Consider the following 22,862-nt stretch of genomic DNA (forward strand, 5'->3'; position numbering starts at 1 on the left):
TATTCAACTCGTCCTGTGTTATTATACCCTCGCCAAGGCTCAAGTACCGGTACAAATGCAAATTTCATAGTACATGTAGTCCTGTAATTTATTAATGAATACATGTACATAAAACACAGCAGTAATAACCCGTGGCTACTATAAAACAGTCACATCATACAACTTTCAATAAATTTTACATAATGTAAGAATGTTCTAAACATTTCAAAATAAATACGGAAATTCAAATATCACCAAAATAAATAGATAAAAAGGGACTATCCTTGTTCAGGGCTGAAGCAGTCATGATGAGAAACGCAAGATGTGTCTCGATTATGACATGGTTGTACCAAGACCTGAATTAATGCTGTCAACAGAAAATAGTAATTCAGGTTTGTCACTTTTGAACTTGGTATAAAAATACACGATACATCATCATACAAATAGAATGCGTATAAAATAGTCAGGTTAGTTTTTATGTCCATGCATGGATTTATGAAATTATGAAATAAAAATGAAATACACAGAATCTAACAGTCTCCTTGGAGGTCACTTGAACTGTGATTGTTTTGACCAATCATAATACGTATAAGCAGGGGCGTAGTCCATCTCTCCCCGTGTATGTTCAGAGTCGTCCTCTTCCCGGATGTTGGTTTTACCGAAAACACACTCACTGTAGCTAGGTGGCGCTGCAAAACGAAACTTGATGAATTCAAAATCTTTAGTTTTGTTTGATGACTATCAATTTTTGGGGAAATTTTTATTTTTCTTGAGAACTATTTTGCAAGCTACTAAAACATGGGCATATATAATTTTCGTATGGAACAGATTTTAATATACGCTTTAAAATATATTCAATAACAAGAGGCCCAAGGGCCTAGAATCGCTCTTCTGATAAATTGTACAACCCCACCATTTCTATTCTTAGCCTCTTAGTATTCTAAATCTTTAGTTAAATCCTAAGAATTCAAAAAAAGTAGGTCAATGTGACCTACTTTTTGGTTTACACATTTTGAGAACCCAAGAAATATCAACTGACAAAGTTTGATGATTTTAAGCCAATTAGTATCTGAATATTGAAATATAGCTGTCAAATTCCAATCGTAGGTCATGGTGACCTACTTTCTGGTCAGCGAACTCCGAACATGTAAGACCCATCAACTGACAAATTTTGATGACTGTAGGTCAAATAGTATCTGAAATATATAAATATAGCCGTCCAATTCCAAAAGTAGGTCAAGGTGACCTACTTTTTGGTCAACACCCTTTGAACATGCAAGACGCATCAACTGACAAAGTTTGATGACTGTAGGTCAAATAGTATCTGAAATATATAAATATAGGTGTCCAATTCCAAAAGTAGGTCAAGTTGACCTACTTTTTGGTCGAAACCCTTCGAACATGCAAGACCCATCAACTGACAAAGTTTGATGACTGTAGGTCAAATAGTATTTGAAATATATAAATATAGCCGTCAAATTCCAAAAGTAGGTCAAGGTGACCTACTTTTTGGTCGATACACTCCGAAGACTCAAGATGCATCAACTGACAAAGTTTGATGATTGTAGGTCAAATAGTGTCTGAAATATAGTAATTTAGCTGTCAAATACCAAAAGTAGGTCACGGTGACCTACTTTTTGGTCGACACAAACCGAAGACTGAAGACGCATCAACTGACAAAGTTTGATGATCCTAGGTTTTACAGTGCCCAAAATATGCATCTAAAATTGAAAATGTGAAATTTGAATATCTGCAAAATTCAAAAAGTAGGTCACTGTGACCTACTTTTTTTATAAATATGTTTCAAGGCCTCAAGATGAATCAACTTACAAGATTTGATGATTCTAAACCTCTCGGTATTTGAAATAACAACTTAAAATATATCTATAAATGATAAGCCATAAAATTCAGAAAGTAGGTCACGGTGACCTATTTTTCAGTTGACGCATTTCAAGGTCCCATGCTCCACCAACTGACAAGTTTTGATGATCATAGGCTTCAAAGTGTCCAAAATATGCATCAAAATTAATTTTAAAATAAATACCTGCAAAATTCAAAAAGTAGGTCACCGTGACCTACTTTTGAGACAACTTGACACAAGGTCCTAAGATGCATCAACTGTCAAAATTTGATGATCCTAGTCCTTATAATGACTAAAATATCTAAGATTTAAGGAATTTAAAAAAAAATTAAATTTAGGTCAACTTTGAAGTGACCTTGAGACCATGCCCTTTGCCCCAGGATAATGCCTTGAACAATTGTTAATCTACAACATATCCTCATCCTTATGTGTAAGTTTGGTGATAATCTGCCCTGTGGTTCTTGAGAAGAAGATTTTTTAGCAACCACTACTTTTGTTTGTATTTTCCTGATTATCTCCCCTTGTTAAAGGGTCACATCCCTTTATTTAGTATGTATGAAAGCCCTTGGGCCAATGATACCCTGTAACAAATTTGAAAAAAATTGGCCAAGGGGTTCTTGAGTTATAGCCCTTTTTCTAAAAAGTTTACGCACACCGCACACCGCACAAATGGCCATAGCATTAGCTCTTTGAGCCTTTGGCTCAGAAGAGCTAACAATGGCCCAATATCAGACTAAAGACAGAACACTGTCTTCAAGTACCTACGCAAAATATGTCTTCTGTGATTACATGTATATACAGGAGAAATAGGAATGAACTTTTTTGAAAATATCACCAAAGCCAAATGTATAAATTATCTCTGTGTTCATTTGTCCAATGGATCTGTTCTCAAATAATTCTACTCACGTAAATTCATCATTGGCGAAGCTCCACCCATTGGTGGTGCTGACGGCTCAGGCCCGGGTGGAGGAGGTAAGGCGGGTGGTCCAGTGGCTGAAACACCATATTGCGTTTGGTACTGTTGAACAACAGACTGGAGAGGTATTGTTCCAATGATGATCAACAAAGGCACGTGGAGGTCTATCGCAGGACCAGACGGATCGACAATTAACTGTTTCATGAAAAAATTACACAAATCACTATCACTAAATCCAATATTGTAACTTTAGTGACCAGGTACAATTTTTTTCCAATATAATTTCAAAAAAGTCCAAATTATTGAATTTATATTCATCTTTCATATACATGTATAGTATCATTATTATTGTTGCATGAAATTCTATAATTCAATTCTAGCTATACTGATCAAAAAATAAATAAACGCATATACAGTACACTGTAGTACAATTTCATATTCATTTTAAGACATCAGAAATACGTCATAATACGGAACTTTCGAGATGTGCCGATTATATCTGACGTTTACACATCACAGTCACGTGATAATAACCAATTGTAGGGCAAAGTTGATATCGATACAAATGGTGTTTAGCTAGCAGCTATGCACAATCCCACGATGACGATACGAGTCACTATTGGTGCTTAGTACCTGGGTGTAAATTAGATGGAGGGGAAAAGGTGCATTTAGACGCGTATCAATGGATGCAAGGCGTGAAGTTTTACCGATATCCTCAAGATATTTCCTAGATTTATTTCCCTCGCCAACTCGCATATTTTAATCAAATGCATTTTCCTATAAAATGGTTTTAGTAATTCCTTTCTTTCAAAGATAGCATTTAAATGCAGGAATTTGATAGCATTTGAAGAATTCCATGTTTGTATACTTAGTTGTTATTGTAATCCGGAAGTGACATGCCCTACAAATGACGTTCAAAGCGCGATAAAAGTCGAGTGGATCCGTATCTCGAACGTCCCGTATTGATTTCTTGATAGCATAAAAATGATGTAAACGCGGAGTTAATAATCAAAGGATCACAACCATTGATGATATATATAATTACAGTCATAAACAGTTCAAAGTCACCAATGTTCCATATCTATTTATTTTTTTTTTTTTTAAAAACAACACAATATAACATAACACGGGTCGCCATTATTCAAACCAAATCGTATGTATGGCGCGATTTGATTGGATGCTTTGGAAAGTCAAAGCGCCATATTTTGAAGGCTTAGAAATGACATTAAATCTGCCAATGGGGAGATGAAAGTAAGCGAATCGGACACTTGGTTTGCTAAGATGGCATTCAATAAACTAGAGAAGAAAAAAAATTACATTTATCTTTGTTCACAATACTAAAATATTTGCGATTCCTTTGAACATAAAAATATTGCTGAAACACAAATTGTTTACACACTTACCTCTAAACAGTAATTAATATCAATAATTCTGCATCCCACCAGAAAGGATGGCGGTAGTGGCGGGATAACAAGCCGGTCCCCAGACCAGTTTTCTGTATCCCCTGGTTGAATATCTGGATGATTTACTCTTGTAATTTCATTGCTAGTTGTTTTTGATTTGGAAGTAGCATGAAATATCGTGGTCTGCAGAAATATAAATGTTGTTGAAGAATACATTCACTAATTAGTAGATGCTATCATTAAAACAATAATAAAGGCTCCGATGTTTTTGTCTTTGACGGTAATATTATTTGGGTTTTTTTTTATTTTATTAACCTTCATATTCACAATATTTTTACAAAAGCAAACAATAACATATACATACATGTACATTTGTCTTTGACGGTAATTTTTATATCACTCAAAGCTACAAGTATTGATATCGTCATCAGCAGTGTCTATTTCATCATTCAATCTGTAGAATTTACTTGTATAGTTATGTAGAATTGTATTAGGCCCAAGGGATTTATAGTCACACTTTTGAAAATCACACGTCCATTGCAATATCTGCAACAAGTCAAATTAAAGTTATTCTTACGTCTTTGATACAAACAGGTTTTAACAATGTTAGAATACATATAGTTACTAGCTGCAAAAATTTGAATCGCATACTTTATGAAATTTTCATGCAATAAAAGTATGTAATTTTTGTTTGTGTGTGCGTGTCCATACCTCGATCAGCCAATTTACGGTTTACATTTCCATGAATATTGTTTATTGATTCCCTACTTAAGATGAGACAATTGCTATCATAGAAAAAACAATTGCTTTTATAGTCTCAAAGATGCAATAGCTAGGTCACAAGATGAGGCAACACATACCGTGACGATACTAGCACTTAAGGCGTCACTGTTTTGCAGTATCTTAATTATCCTGTGTGGAACCCCAATGTAATTGAATACCATTGGGGACCCCCGGCTTACTGATAGAATTGACCAACTGACAAATCAGTATGCAAAGAACAGTCTAACAATTACATGAAGTGTGATGCATGTCGGACCTAATGGAAGGTTGCATTTGAAAATAAGATCATTTGAACGGCCACAGAAATTGCGAAATGCTGACTTTTATAAGACTATTGAAACTCAATAACATTAACGTATTTGTCAGTAACTTGCCTTGATTAAGAAATATATCATACATAGAATAGGCTCTCCCGTATCAAATTAATTCGATCATTCGTCTGAATGACTGGGATACTAAAAGATTGAAACATGATTTTGAAGAATGTCGTGAATTAAAAGGGAATTTTTAGTATAAATTGGATTACCAAAATGTGGAATTAAAATCAAGTTCTTCTAAAAAAAAAAAAAACAACAGTTGTAATAATGAGCCTTATAGACAAAAAAATAGTTGTTATAAGCTTTCTCGCTGGAACCAGTTCATATCCCTATGTAATCTAATTCTTTCACCACTTCTCATTTACTAAACATAGAAGAATAGGAATACACTTTGAAAAAGAAATCACAAACTGTTGCTAAAAATTTGCGTGCTTATTTTTCACCCATAACATCCATTCTGTTCACATGCATAATTATTTCATCAAAACAGGTACCTAATTGCTAGAATCTACATTGTACCATGGCATGGAATTACAAGAAAAAATCCATCATTATCTCAAATTTGGTCTTAACTTTTGCATGTACATATGGCGTATTGCTGCAATTGATCTGTATTTCTGGATGAGTGATCAAATGTACATTTGAGGGCACTTTAATTTACAGTACAATGTGCATGTAAATGTACTCTACAGTGATGAAACTTACATGGGGGATACCTGTTGTGATGCATGTCCTCAGTATCAGATGTTTCAAATGACCAATATTTTACGGAAGTCGTGGGCAAACTACAATCCCAAGTAACCATATTTCCACGATGTAATATTTTATTCGCTGTTCCAGAGGGCATCCTTTATATCTAGACGACATCATAAATAACTCTACACTCACCATAGACAGCTTAACATGAGTACCGCAAACTCTGCTGGTCATGTTCTGGATTTCCGCCTGGAAGGTTATTGCTTCACCAGGGACGTACCCCACTCTGTCCAGTCTTAACATCCCTGTTATCGGTCCTGACTTACAGCACAGACAACACAGAAACTTATTCTGCTGGTTATGGGTCCCACTCTGTATTGTTTGGAGAAAAAAATGATCACAAAACCAGAAAATGTGTTTTATGAAACTACAATTTACTTAAAAGACAAGTGAGAAAGATCAAATATCATCTACTTATCCTTTCACCATTTTAATTTGACTTATTTATATACAAAATTTTATACATTTTCGCTGAATTATAGCACAAGAACTTTTCAGATTAAAGGTGAAATTGGATAACACTTTTAAGATTTGCTTATTCACACCACGTGAGAATAGCTTAAACATTGAAAGTGCATTGCATCTTGATGGAAATACTAATGTGCAGCTCTAGAAACGGAAGACAGGTCATAGATCCGAATTTTCCTTTAAAGGGGCATGGACATGATTTGAACTGAAAATTTGCAAATTTTATTTCCCCATTTTTAACGTTTGCAATGCTTAACTAAGGTATTTCTAATGGTCAGTAAAATATGAATGTCAGTTGTCGAGTTACAAATGAGATACAACATTCACAATTTTTCCTATGTGAACAAGGCTCGTGTCATGTTTTTGCTTACATACATGTATATAGATTGCTTAATAGAAAATATCATGTTTAAAACAAAATGAGAGGCGACAAACATTAGGTACTGTTTCAATTTGTTCAGATTTAACTTGTAAATTGAAAAATTCTACTTTAAACGAAACTTTTACTAGTATATCTAACTTATGAAACCAAACAAGATGAGTTTGTGAAATACAAATGCCCCCGATAATGGCCAATTCTGAAGATGGCAAAGGTCACAAGGACAAATATCTTGGTACCAATAGAAGATATTTTCACAAGAAATGCTCATGTCAATATGCAAGCTCTAATATTTACCATTTAGAAGTTATGACCAATGTCATTTTTTTTAAAAGTGAGTCAAATGTCAAGACAAGGTCAAAAGGTTTAGTACCAACGGAAAGGTCTTGTCACAAGGAATACTAATGTGAAATATCAAAGCTCTATCACTTACTGTTCAAAAGTTATTTGCAAGGTTAAAGTTTTCAAAAAGTAGATCAAACTCCAAGGTCAAGGTCAAAGGGTCAAAAATGTTTAAAAAGTGGGTCAATATGAAAGACATTTACCATTTAGAAGTTATGACCTATGTCAAATTTTCTAAATGTAGGTCCATGTCCAAAGTCAAGGTCACAGGGTCAAACATTGTGGTACCCACGGAAAGGTCTTGTCACAAGTAATATTCATGTGTAATACCAAAGCTCTAGGACTTCCTTCGATCTCGGGGGCATAAAAATAGAAAAATAAAAATTATATCTTACGGAGTCTTCAACTCCTAAATCCCACATCGTGACTAAACATGGAATCCTTGACTAGATAAAACTAAATAAAGAACGATTTTCGGCAAGTCGGACCATTTGCATTTAGAACTACCGAATACTTGTTTTGTGGCTTACCGCTGCGTTAGGCTGCGTGTTCAAGTCTAACAATGCAATGATAGTGAACGGTCTCTTCGTAGTATGATCAAACTTCCACGGCTTGTCAATGGTTCCTTTGATAGTGTACCGTACATATCCAACACCGCCTTCAAATGACGAGGGCAGGTTGGGGGGAAGTTGGAAGGAAAATGGATAGACGTGCTGACCAGGGGGCAGACGGTTATCATCACCCATCCCCATACCTGTATAATAATTATATATATTACAGAAAATCAAGTTATTTTTACCAAACATACCTGTATAGTACAAATATATACTTAATAGTTCGAGTCAGTCAAAATAATTGACGTTATACAATATTCTATAGACTATCATTAATTTTCAACATGAGCCTTGATGGTTACTTGAGTATGCACACGTTTTACTCTTTAGAAATCATAATGTGTTTTATACTTCTCTATTCTTATACTTGGTATTAAATGATAAATATTTTGGCATAACTAACAATAGATTTAAGTAAGTTTTACTACAGCACAACGATATGCTATTTTCTGTTTCACTTCTCACAGGGGTAAATGATTTTTTTTCAGGTTTCAAAGAAAACTCATTGCTCATTATAGGTAATAATGCTAAAAGTTTGCCTGCCTGATGTCCAGGAGTAAAGATTTTCTAAAATATTTGTCATTTTCAACAATTGATTAACTAAGCCCCACCCTGGTACCTGAACCCAAGGGTAGTAAATTGCTCATTATGGTCATACAAACAGCTTGCTAAGATGGCATTCAATAAACAGTTCAAGGTCACCAATGTTCCATATCTAATAAAGACGATTCCCTACTGCATTTGTCATACTTAATGTATATGCACTATCTAGCACCACCATGGTACCTGAAAACTGGGGTCATGAATTTCTCAATTTTGGTAGAGGGCATTATAATCCATTATAACCATGCAAAAATTTTATCTCCTTTAATTTCCAGAAGAAGATTTTCTAAGATATAATGCATTTTCAATTTTTGGCGAACTTAGACCCGACCTGGGGAGTGAATCCTGCACCCTGGGGTCATGAGTGTCACAATTTTGGTAAATACCTCATTGTTTATTCTAATCATGCTAGGCCTAATAGTACATTTAGTGAACATGCATATAAGATATTCATAGCAGAAAGGTTTAAACATATCATAGAGCAATACAGATAATATATGCATATGTATATTGTTTGCAATCTGTGCAATTTGAATAATGAAAAGATACACGTAAAAACAATCCACACCTCTTCTCTCCATCACAGTCACAGAGTGTCAATTTAATCCTATTTCAGCCATACATAATATAATAGGATTAAATCAGAAAAGACAACACTTAAAAGATAACTAATTACCAATCAACACTCTCTCCTACTATATTCCCATTGATTTGATCTTTATAATAATTGGGAATCAATACGACTCACAAATATGATATATACCCTGGCTGAAAGAAAAATACTAATATATAAGATTCCTTGGAATTCTTCCAATCACTTGACTTTATTTCAAAATACGAGACTGTTGACTTATGTTATGAAATACTAAAATACGAGACTGTTTACTTATGTTATGAAATACTAAAATATGAGACTGTTTACTTATGTTATGAAATACTAAAATACGAGACTGTTGACTTATGTTATGAAATACGAGACTGTTGACTTATGTTATGACTAATACATGAAATGATTGAACAGCATGCACAAATATAAGATATCATGCCAATTTCGTAAAAACAAACAAAAACAAAAATTTCAAAGTTGTACACCTGTAAGGTAAATGGAATGGAAAAGTGCATTGTACTGAATGGGAACTTTAAAAACAAAAAGAGGGGGGGGGGGGTCCACAGGCCTTATCGGTCACCTGAGTATTGTTTAAAATTATCATTAGCCCCATGAGCTGCGAAGCCTACAATAAATATAATTTGTTTTTGTTAAAAATCAATGTCTACTCAGCTCCCCAAATTGAAAGTGCTCCAAATTACTCCCCCTCCTCTTTATGTACTGCATGGTGTGGAGGAAAAAGAAGTAACATAGATAGTATGAACGGTATTTTGTGCATTGAGGAAAAAGAGGGAGAAAAATTCATTCAACATTGATGTGACTAATGTCATTGATACAAAAATAATGAATGCTATGCTGAACTACCAGCAGGAAAGTGAAAATGTAATGTACAGTTGCACATGAAAAAAGCTAGAAAACAATCCTCTTTGATCCACTGTAAATTGTAGGAAAATATTAGATCCCTGGGTCAAAACAATGTGAACATCATTAAATGATAATGAAGTATTGTATAAAATCCCAAGGTTATCCGATAATCCACATAGGAGGAGAAATGTTCACAAAATATTCTATACTCTCTACCCCTCTTAGATCCACTATAACAATCAGATCCTCCTGTCCCGATAAATGTACATCTGCAAATGGCAATGAAGCTTTCTACAATGTTTCAAGTCTATCGAAAAAGCCATTTCGGAGGAGAAATGTTCACAAGCTATTTTACACCCTATACCCCTCATAGATCCACTACAGCATTTAGGAATATAATTGGATCATCACGTACCGACAATATGCACATCTACAAATGACAATGAAGTATTTTACAAAGTTTCAGGTCTATCCGATAAGCCATACAGGAGAACAAGCGTTCACAAGATTCTGTGACGGACAGGCAGACGGATGGATGGACAGACAGAAAGTACGAAAACAATGTCCCTTCCCCCTCTGGAAGAGGGAAAACATAATTTTCCTTTTCTGCATATTTAAGCTAAATTCAGCAGCAGTATAAAACAGGATATGTTCTTAAAATACTAATGTCTCCAAACGTACCCACACTGATGAAAGACTTTACTTAATATATGCTATATTAGTAATATTACCAATATTTTAGGCCCGCGTTAGAGTCAGAACCCTGGGGTTGCGAAATTCAGAATTTTGGTACATCCCTTTATGCTTTTCTTAAATATGCATTTAATGTTTATAAAGTATGATAAAGCCAGTTCATCATTACGACCATTTTGGCCTACGCTGGTACAAAAACCCATACCAGCACCTAGAATCATAAACTTGACAATTTGGTAAAGGGTTGCCTGCTCCATGTAGTATCAATAGTATCAATGTTTTACACATAAACACTATAAATATACGAAGTTTGACACTGCCTTGGAGTCAGATCCACGATTCCGGAGATAATGAAATTTGCAATGTTGGTAGAGGCCTTGCTGTTCTACATGATAATGTATTTAGTTTTTCTTATAGATGTGTAGTTGTAGAGAAGAAAATTTTCTAAATTGGGCAACGTTTTGGCAGTTTTTGTCCCTCCCCTAAAGTCTCCGGGGTGTAGGAGTCCTGAAAAGTACAATTCAAGTCCCCCTTGCCACAAAGATGTTTCATACAAAAGAAAAGAATGGGAAGGTTATCAAGAAGTTAAAAATATTCACGAAGGTTATCAAGAAGTTAAAAATATTCACGAAGGTTATCAAGAAGTTAAAAATATTCACGAAGGACGACGCATGACGACGGACGCAGACCAATGGCAATAGGTCACATGAGTGACTCAGGTAACCAAAACATGTTGATCTACGATAAAAATGTACCATATTACTGTTTTCATTACAAAGACAATAAATCATGATATACATATTACATGTACATATGTATAGGCAGGAAAATATCAAAGTTCCTCCAAATTTATCCTCTATCCGGTAAAAACACTTGAACTACAACAGTTTGTATCATTTTTATCGTAGCCAGGAACACACTTTAAAAAAAAAATAAATGATGGAGTAAATAGACAACAAATAGAACTTCCGAACTACAACCTCTTCCAAAGACAGGTACACACTGGTTGAAGTAATTTTCAGTCGCACTGTAATGTCTAGTTTCCGTCCTCCTATTACTTCCTGTTCCGGTTGTGTGGGACTCCGTCCAATGTACATAAGCCAGGCCTTTGAATGTCAACCTTATTTCTGAAACAGTATCACAGGTAGGGATTTAGTAACATCAAAATAAAGTACACGAACCTTTTCCAAAAACTGGTACAACTTGGTGGAAGTAGTTCTCTGTGGCACTATAATGTCTGGTTGTGGTACGTCTATTCTTTCCACTTCCAGTACTATGTTGCTCCGTCCAATGCACATAAGCCAGTCCTTTAAACGTCAATCTTATTTCTGAAACAATAAGGGTTGATCTGAAATTTTGATAACGATACTATTTGTCTATGACATTAATATGCCTTACAGGGTGACCGTGTTCAAGGGCGAAGCAAAAAAAAGTTGGCATTAGTATCTAGATCCATAACAGGACAAAAATATCCCGAAATATTAGCACCTAACTTGTGAGGACAGAGCTCAATCAAAGTATTCTAACTTTAGATAGTTAAGATCCGCCTATTCATTGAACGCGGGGAAACGCTATGCAACTGATGTAAACAGTGTATTGTGACGTCATATTCAGCGTCGATGCTTAGCAAATACACAAACATAAGATACATTGTACAATCGCATTAATCGTGGAGTGATTATATATGAATAAGAAAATGAAATCTACATACTTTTGCGGATTTTATGTAACATCTCAGAACGACGTGAACTTGGGTACATGAGATTCAAAATGGAGAAATACATGTCCACGCGCTAGTATTCGAATCGACGCCATTGGGACCAAAATTTTCAAGTTCCATAGATATGGTTTAATTTTTTATCAGTTTTCTATTTTTTTTTTCCTTTTAAACATGTAGATACGTGTTACCTATAGGGAGAACTCTGCTCTCACGGCCCGAAGAGGGCCGTGAGAGGACTTCGCCCTCTATAACCTGATGTCCTCGCATATAGACCCATTGGGAACCTGTGAAAGTTTTAAAATAATTCATTTTTGACAGAATAATTCCTGTAGTCTTGAAGATGGGTTGGAGTGTTTCATTTACTTATGTCCAGGAAGCTATTGTTTTCTAACACTGCAGTGCAATTACTTTTATCATTTTTGAGTGTTATTGGGATAGGACATGAAGTTGGTCACGTGATCAAATAATATAACGCCCAAAGGGTAATATGTCGTACGGTGTGACCGTTTTTTAGGGCGAAGCAAAAGTATTGGCATCTATATCCATAACAGGAACAAAAAAAAAACATATCCCGAAGTTAGCACTGACTTCAATAGATCTGATCCGCCTATTCATTGAACGCGGGAAACATAACACATTTGATGTAGACAGTGTACTTTGACGTCATCTCCAGCGTCGGTGTTTAACAAATTCACAAAGATAGGAGACATGGTACAATCGCGTTAATCGAGAAGTGATTATATATGATTAAGAAAATGAGATTTACATGCTTTTACGGATTTTATGTAACATATCAGAACGACGTGAACTCGAGTACATGTCCACGCGCTAATATTCGAATCGACGCCATTGGGACCAAAATTTTCAAGTTCCATAGGTATGGTTTAATTTTTCATTAATTTTCTATATTTTCCTTTTAAACATGTATATACGTGTTACCTATAGGGAGAACTCCGGTCTCACGGCCCTTCGGGCCGTGAGAGGGCTTCGCCCTCTTTAGTAGTATTAATAACACTCATCAATACGAAAGCCCAGAAGGTTCATTCGAGATTCGAAATTCAAAATGCGAGATTCGAAATTCAAAATCCAAATTAACCAATCAAAATGTAGGTCATAATAGATTAAAGGTTAGAGGGTACATGCATATTTAAACTTAAATTATGACAGAAAGCTTATTCTTCTAATATGATTACCAAACAACGAAACCATTCTTTTAAAACTATAAATGTTATGATACATGCTTAGAATGCAGACAGGCCCCTAGAAAGCGGGAAGGGAGGGGGCAGAAACTTGTTCCAGCTCCCACATACTTAACTCTGTATTGTATGTGATAACCAGGTCAAATAATGACGAATACACATCATGATATACCTTAAATTGGAATCGGATATGAAGCTTATCAACCGATGATACCCCTCCAACAATTGATTCTAGTTTGATTTTTTTTCAGTAGTACTAATCAATGGGTTAAGTACTAGTATACTCGACACTTTTATTATGTTTTCATGTGGGGGTTTTTCTTTTAATTTCGTTACGTTTTATTTTCATTTTAATCCATTTTATTTTATTTATCTATTTTCATTAGGAAATCTACAAGGAACGTAGCCCTGGACGTTAACCGAGGCTGTGGGTGTATGGGTCAAGAAAATTCTACTTATCTATACATGTACATATAAACAAGGGGGGGGGGATTGGAACCATGAATAAATATATTTCCCTCCGATCTATGTTGTCTCTTTCTACATTTTTTGGAGGTTCCAGTAAGCTCAACTACATGTGTCAATACAACAGAATACTAATCTATCCACGTTTTAAAAATTATCTTATCCCAATGATTCATGAATATCATACCACAGGGAGGTGTTGCTATAACGCGGAACGGGAACGGTCCAGAATTTAAGAATTAGAATGATTGATGTAGCTAAGATAACACCAAAAAAATCCGAAGAAAATACTTTATTATGATTAAAATAAAAATTTTGGAAATTTGTTTACAACCAGTAAAACAATTTTTATCTTAAAATTCTGCATCATGAATTTATTAAGCGAACTTAAACGTCTGTATAAGAATTTACAAAGCGTTTTACAAGAATTCTAAAATATCGGCATTGACGGATATCTACAAAGCGTTTTATAAGAATTCTAAAATGTCGGCATTGACGGATACCCCACCCCCCGGTGGCAAAACGTCATCAACGCTCATTTATATGTAGATTTACACATAATACAGTGTATGTGTGTACTTATAACAGGGAGTGTGGTATGTATAAAACAACGACAATTCATGATCTTATAAGTCAGCCAGTTAAACATCTTGTGTTTGATATATTATTTTTGAACTAACAGAGACTTTGTGACCGCAGCACTCCAATCCTAAATAGGGAGGACCTCTAGCAGTTTATTTCTAATAATGAGATGACCTTCACATTTTGATTCCATTCAAGCATACAATGTCTGTTAGTCTTTTAGCTATTTCATATCTGTTAATTTCTCATACTATGGATCGTAAACTTTACCGGCTTAGTTTTCATTGGTTCTGTTTCAATCTTTCTTTCCCGCTGTATCTCTTCGGGTTCAACATTTATCATTAATCAACAGGATGTCAGTAAATGTACGAACTTTCACATAACCTCATCCCAAATGACACAAACCTTTTATACACACCGGACTCGTTCGCTTTAAAATTTGATGTGATACATAAATACATACATGTATTATACCAGGTGTAGAGCTAAATTACAAATAAAAGCAAGTTCAATTTAAGAAGGCTATGTTTGAGGAGAAATTATTGATAAAATTATTTTATCTTTTACAATGCTGTTTTCGGGGGGGGGGGGGGGGGGGGTATTCATTGGATGTAAAATTTGTCTTTTTCAGTATGATTACTTTTTAAGTATATATTAATTCATTTATATTTTCCATGGTAATCATTTCAAATTACATATGCATTAGTATGAAGTATATGTAATGGTGGATTCTGTGGATTACTTCCCCTTCTCTCTGTAATTTCTGCTTCTTTTGGTCATAATAAGCCTTTTATCTTGCAAAATGCTGACCTTCTCATAACATTATAGCATATATATAAACGGGAAGTAATCCACAGAATATTTTCCGTTCCGCATTTCATCAACACCCCACAGGCACTGGTAATTTTTGTCTGTAATGTAATGATATAAAGGATCTATACTATACCTCCTAATTTGTATTAGGGGTGATATAGTGTAGAACCCTACAATTATTATTACAGACAAATTTACCGCTTCCTACGATTATACATACATGAACATAGAATATATTGTACATCGATATATGGGATAAGCTTTTTTTTTTTTAACGTGGCTCTCTTGCGTTACTAGTTAAAAAATTGATCTAACCACTGAACTGCTCAGGACAATATGCAAAGTCTTGTAATATTACTACAATATAAAATTTAAACCCATTTCAGAAATCATACAAGAACTCTGAATATCGAATGTGACAGGGTGATATTTTTCTAAAGTAAATATATTATTTCATTATTTAGATTATGAAGATTAGTACATGACAAAAGTTGTCTTTACTTTTAATTTATTTTATGTACAACTTAATAGTATATGCAAATATCTCTAAAGTTATTTATAGATTATGAGATCATAATGGTCAGTAATAGCACCATGTAAATATTTATAGAATATAGAACTCTCCAATTTCATTGGTTGTCTAAGTTCCCTCTCTTTACTATTGTTCACATTTTGAATTGTCTTCTAAGAATATAGAAGTGTTTTCTAGAAGATTTTCCAGAAGATTTTCCTAGTACAATTTGACTGTAAGTAAATATGACTTTCTTTTGAGTTTTTATGATCATATATAATTCAAAGTACATGTGCTTACTTTGAATTAATACATTTGCTGAATAGTTAGATTTTATGCATTTTCTATGATGGTAATTGAGTACGAGTGATCATATGCATTTCTACATTATCTTTAAGTTATCAATTACAACTAAAGAGTAAAATGTATATCAGTATGAATGTATATTATAACTATAAATCATGATTGAATCAAATGTAGTAGTTTAAATATGTTATGTGTGAATGTCAGAGTGTTCGAGTAGTATTCAGCTATTTTTACTTTTTATGATTTCCTTGTGTGAATAAGTAATGTAACATTAGTTTCACACAAGTATTTGATATTTCATTATTTCTATATAGATTTATTACCAGCATATAGAATATTCTGGACCTGACCAGAAATTTGGCTCTGTGTCACACATAGGTATGACATTGCATTTTTTTGTATATTCTTTGCATTATGATAAGTTCTGAATATTCTTATCAAGTTGATTATATAGTCTATGATTAATTAAGTTCAATAGTCGAGTAAGATAAATCTATTTATTATTTATACCATATAGTAATCAATAGTCAAATATATCCTTATAAGCACTATTAAGGGGAATAACTCTTGGTTGTAAACTGTGCTGAGCAAATGAGTTTTCTTTGTTGATATTTTTATACTATATGTTTTAATTCATGATATATATTATATGTGATATTCTTGTTATATATTTCAGAGTTAATTAGAAAAGAATACAAACTCTGATAGAACCCTACCATTGGTGTTGAGTTGTTTATATACCTATACAATCCACACTATTACACGAAGATATGAAAAGTAATCTTCTAAAGACTGTTAGAGAATATGTCAGAAATTTCGCGTATGTCCTTAAGCACACGGTTATATGTGGATGGCGTCCAAGGTTCACAGCTGTCTTCTCGTCAAAATAAATTGCTGATGAGAAATTAAGATTAATAGTCCACTTGGGATTACTTGACCCATTCATCTTGAATTAAACTTTAATATTTCAATCCTAATCTATATCTCACAGTTTTAATGAATTGATCAATATAGTGCACATTGTATTCAAGAGTATCACACACAACAAAGGGTAAGTGCAAAATGGGAGTTTCGCATACCCAACTCAATTAGCATATGTATACAGAGACCCCAGTTCAGATGCTAATCAGTCCGAATATAACAATTCTCCATAACAAACAAAGAATACCAACTCTGGTCATTTATTTTGCAAATAGGTAACATTCAGGAGACCAGATATACAATTCTTTAGTAATGTTGTGATAGTTTAGTTTCTGCCTGACCCTATTTCTTATCATTTATAGAATACATGTAGAATATATTTAATCTGTCAAATCCGGGGAAAAAAGAATGAGGGTGGTGGTAATAAACTCATACTTGCCATGTCACTCAAGTGTTATTGAAATGAGATTTTGCAAAGTAAAGGATAAAAGAAGTTTAAAAGTCCTAAAAAGTACACGTACATGTAGTCTTAGCAAGTTACGATTCTCTGTTAATCTGGTTGGCATTCCTCGACTGTCAAGGCTTTAGGGATTAAAAAAAAGCAGACAGTATAAACATTTGAATCAATGGCAGCCGCTAAAACCTCTAGACGATATAAACACACGAATCAATGGTAACTGCTAAAACTCTTCTGTGTTTCCACCGTGCAGTGTATCGGGTGCCCCTAAATTCATTAAAGCTCTATGCGCCGTATTTTCGATGTTGGAACAATATTTTGTCAGTATGATAAACTATGAAAAAAGAAAGCTGACAACTGCGACAATTTTATATTGGTATCAACGGATCACTGGTCTATTCAATGCAAGGGGAAAACGGTGATTCTCTAATTTGCATATTCATGGGTATCCAAGTTCTCCAATGAAAAAACAATAAACCAAATGACATAAAATTCTACTAAGCATGCCAGTATATTCACATATACTCGATCTACATTAGTACCAAAGTTCATTCCGTAATTCCGTATACTTGTACTTCCCAAAACAATACAATTGCATGTCTGCTGTTACACATGTACATATATAGCATTTTTTAAAAATACCTATATCTAGTTTACGAAGATGATCTCAAATAAAAATAAAAAAAACCAATTGTATCATTTTAAAATACTTTGTCAAATTTCATGTATCATGTTTTATAACACCATGTTCCTAATCCTTGTCACTTCTCCTTTTGATTCAATGTGATAAATGAAAGTTTGCGACAAATTTTGTAAATGAAATTGAATTATTCAAATTTCTGAGTGAAAATATATAGACACTGTCCAAGTGTAAAACATTAGAATTTCACACTAAATTCGAACACATTAATCCAGAGTCTACCGTTACGAGTAGTCAGGATTAGACGTCGAATTTAGACGCATATCTAGTCCTGCATAAAATCACACCCTTAGTGAAACAAGCTCTTAATTCGTCAGTAAAAACTTGTCATTGTGCATTACAAATGGTACATATATGTATTTGTGTTTCTGGTAACAACAACTGAAACCGTACAATGCTTAGTATCACTGTTTACCTCTCATTTTCATCTCTGCATCCAGTTCCACAACAAGCCTCCCATTTACGATTTGTCCTGCAAAGAACACTCCCTGAGGGTTTTCAAGCTCAATGTAGAAGGCTCTTAATTTTCCCATTGTAGACTTTCCTGAAAAAAAATAGACGTTCTTCTGATTTATATGACATTGTATAAGGTTTGCCGATTAGGCTTTGGTTTGTCTTTTGTTTGTATGTTTTATTTTCGCTTTTTGTTTAGGCATAAAAAATGGTAGCTTCTACAACCGTCCCTTGGGCCTGTTTTCTAGGGACTTTAATTTCAAAAATGCAAAACTTCCGGAAGAAACATCATACCTGCATGTACACTGAATGTACTTATGAAATAAATGTCCGGGTTTCGGGGTCATGATCGGGGTCATGAGTGTGATGATGTTTGTTTTTGGAATTGATGAACCCTAACACGAGTAAAGAAACCAGTTTTTCTTACAAACTACCAAATGACTGAATATAACGTGGATCTAACTTACCCTTAAAACTACTTTCATTTTTAGTTTACTTATTTATCTTGATGAAGCTTCCTTTCTTTCTTTTAGGCAATTCTACCAAAAGCTCAAACTCATGACTCAAAATCATGAATCATTGATTCAGCTTCAATTCATCAATTCAAACTACTTAATACAAATAAGAGTCTTTGCATTTATAAGAAAATAGGACATTATCCTAAAAAGCTGGAAGGGGAGGGACTGACCCCCAGCCTCACCCGGCTGCTACGTGCTTGATAAAAATATTCAACACTTGCGTTCTCGATGCGTGCTTCGCTCAGGGAATGAACGATAACTACATGTATATCGTTACTGATAAGTATTCTATCGTCTGCGCTCTGGAATGTATTGTAAACAAACCAATCATTCATGATGGGTAGAAAATTGGCTGAAATCCCAGTTGATGTGAAAAAATAGTAGGACAGAAACGTCTGTTATTGAGACTACATGTATATTACAAATAACTGATTCAATCACCAGATAGATGTGTTTCAAAAGCACTCTACCCCTAGTGACAACAAAGAAACGATCCGAAGTCAAAACCATTTGAAAGCAGAAAAATAGTCCTGTCACAAGGAATGAACGTATAAATTATAAGAGTCATATCACTCACCAATCAGAAGTTATGAGCTAGATTAAAGTTTTGGTTAAAGTTTTTAATGTTGGGTAAAACTCAAAGGTCATGGTCACAAGGTCAAAACTTTGGCACCAAAAAAAAAAATAATATATTTACATCATTAATGTTCGAAACAAAATATGTATTCATATAAATTGTTATGTACATAGCTACATTCTATGAAGAAAAAAATGTGTATTTCTTGAGGTAATGATTATTGAACAGGATTACTGAATTACTCTCTAACGTACGTAGGGATTACCTCCCTTTAAAAAACATTGGATTTGTGTTAATGCATACCATTTTAAAAGTTTTAATGACATGATTTTAAGCTACAATTTACATTTCTATAAAGATCCACAAATAGACACCGTTTGTTGATTCTAGGACTCATATCTACATGCGCCCAAAAAGGGTTATGACATGTATGGCCATATCATCTTAATTATAGGTCACAGTGACCTTGATTTAGGGCGCGACACACCTTCTTAAGATGAATTAATTGACCAAGTTTGATAATTCTAGACCAAATAATAGTCCAGTTAGGAGTCGGACAGGATTTTGCCATATTTGGTCATATCGTCTTAATCAAAGGTTACAATGACCTTACTTTAAAGTGTGACCACCCTCTTCTCAAGATGTGTCAAATGAAAAAGTTTGATGATTCAAGGTCTCATAGTATTTGAGTTACGAGCCGGACACGAAGTGAGACAGGTGGACAAACGGACGGACACGATCGCCATATCATAACATGTCCCGTCTAAAGACGGGCGTATAGAAAACTAAATGCATGTAGAGCAGGAAGGCCTCTACCAAATTTTTATTTTCATGATCCCCAGGGTGGGGGTCCTGACTACAGTACGGGGCCGAACATGATGTATAGTTTTTATGCATAAAACATTTCAAATAGCATCTTCTTTAGTGTTATTGATAATAAATTGAAACTACATGAATATTTAAAAAGAGCAGGCAACACTTTACGAAGATTGTGAATTTGATGATCCCAGGATATGGGTTTTGGTGTCAGAGTGGGGCCAAAATGATCAGTGATTAAATGTGTTAACAACTGAACATTTAAAACTTCTTCTCGATAACTTTCATTACAGTTCTTTTCAAATTTGATATGAAGCATCTTTGTAACAAAGGGGACATCAAATGTAAATTTCAGGACTCCTGCATCCCTAGGGGTGGGGCAAAATTTGAAAAACTGCCAAAAATTTACCATTTTCAAAAATCTTTTTCTTTACATTAACCGCATATCTTTAATCACTTTTGGGGGCATATTTAAAAGTTTTAAGAATACACCTTGTTTTATACTCTTCCTGAATATTACAATTTAGCTTAGATATTCAGAACAGGACATTTGTTTCCCTAGATTTCATAGCCCTTGGGAATAGTGATACTTTTCACTAATACTCAGGTAACCGATAAGGCCTGTTGGCCTCTTGTTAATTGTAGAGTACATGCATCTCATGTGTGTCTCCAAGATAGGTAAATGAATTCTTTACTGTATGCTCGATGTTTCTGAAATCCAAAACGGACACTGAAAGTGATGGTTTCTATGACAAAATGACGACGACAGACGAGGCCATGCTTCATACCTAATGTCAAAATATAAGAAATATTGCGAAACTGGTCGTAAATATTATCAAAGTTATGTCAAACTAGTTTTCTACAATTTGCTGCATAGCTACTATTTGATACTAATTAAAGATCAACGACTTTCATTTAGAATGTTATCTAAAGACTTAATAAATTACAATGAAGATATTCAGAAAAACGATTTAAACGGACAAACAGTACACCATTTTGACACGGGTGAATGAATTGATTTACTGAATAAAATGCACCCTTGATATCTTTCCTGGTATATATATATATCAGCTATCAAAATTATGCTGTAAAACAAATACCACGCTATTTGTTTTACCCTAATTCTAAGTAAACCAGCTTTAAAAACCATTCCACAGTACTGATTGACCACGGTGACCTCGGTTTTGGTGCCCAGTCCTGTGTCTGACAGTTGTTTGTTTGTTTGTTTGTTTGTTTTACGGTTGGTTGAATTGATACATAAGAGTGTTAGCTACCGCTCGGCGTCTTCTTACTGCCCTGCCTTTTATTTACAGACGTAACTCATTCTGAACAGGAAGAACACTGTAACTTGATATCAATTTCAAAGGCTCAGAAACATCGAGATAGGGAAATCAACTATAAATGTTAGCCTTGGACGTCTTTATAAACCCACTTTACAGAATGATATCCTGTTGACCTTTTCTCATCCATGCTTACATTTTGTACGAGTAACAGTGTGGCAATATGACAAAATCTTCAGTATTTCAGTCTTGCTGTCAGAAGTTGATTTCTTGTGCACGCTGAGGGAATCATTACAAGTTACATTTGTAACACGGATTGCTTTCCATACAGTTTCTATTTTGGGGCGAGGCTAACCCATGTTAAGCATAGTTTACATTGCGCAATATACAACGTTCATTTAAGTACACTCGTTAATAAAAATGATACGGGAACTGTAAATTGAATGTAATAACTTAACGTGTTATGTGGTGAAATATTGTGTTCCGATCACTAAATAATTTAGACACCTCAAATTGAAAAATCAATAAAATGAAGAGAACAATAGATTACGATCTACATGATTTTTTGGGTTATTGTACGTAATCATGGTTGACCACCATATAAGGTAATGTCAAGCTATAGCTACTACACGCTGGGATTTTAAAAAAAAAAATTTCTGAGTAAGATATCACAAACTGGGATTGATGCTAAGTGGACCGTTCCCGATCACGTAAAGCTTGTCAGTCATGTTTAATTGTAAATAAATTAAAAATCATCCCCTCGATACTGCTATCGATACTCTATTATGTACATGCATTATTATGAAATTAGTAACAGCAGGTGAAGCACATACCTTGTTTCTATACTCTCCTCCACACTAGACCTAATTGTTTACCAGCAAATCCAGGTCAGGAGTTCAATTTATCTACGGTGGCTGTGAAGGTACATAAATTGATATATTGAAAGGGTTTTAAAATTT

General features: G+C 34.3%; 1 protein-coding gene across 2 annotated transcripts; it reads right to left on the bottom strand.

Annotated features, from left to right (window-relative positions):
* Positions 1-70: 70 nt before the first annotated feature.
* Positions 71-22,862, bottom strand: LOC125649860 (arrestin domain-containing protein 17-like). 2 transcript variants are annotated; one of them, XM_048877690.2, is made up of 8 exons: positions 22,737-22,862; positions 18,675-18,803; positions 11,767-11,913; positions 7,735-7,958; positions 6,148-6,327; positions 4,160-4,342; positions 2,747-2,951; positions 71-668 (listed from the first exon to the last, which is right to left on the bottom strand). In XM_048877690.2, the coding sequence occupies exons 2-8, from the start codon at positions 18,790-18,792 to the stop codon at positions 529-531; spliced, it is 1,197 nt and encodes a 398-aa protein (XP_048733647.2). In that variant the 5' UTR covers positions 18,793-18,803; positions 22,737-22,862; the 3' UTR covers positions 71-528. The 2 variants fall into 2 exon arrangements, with proteins under 2 accessions (XP_048733647.2, XP_056022796.1); XM_056166821.1 differs by lacking the exon at positions 11,767-11,913 and adding an exon at positions 11,566-11,712 and having other exon boundaries at positions 22,737-22,742.

The sequence above is a fragment of the Ostrea edulis genome, chromosome 5 (assembly GCF_947568905.1).
Source record: "Ostrea edulis chromosome 5, xbOstEdul1.1, whole genome shotgun sequence".
NCBI classification, from domain to species: domain Eukaryota; kingdom Metazoa; phylum Mollusca; class Bivalvia; order Ostreida; family Ostreidae; genus Ostrea; species Ostrea edulis.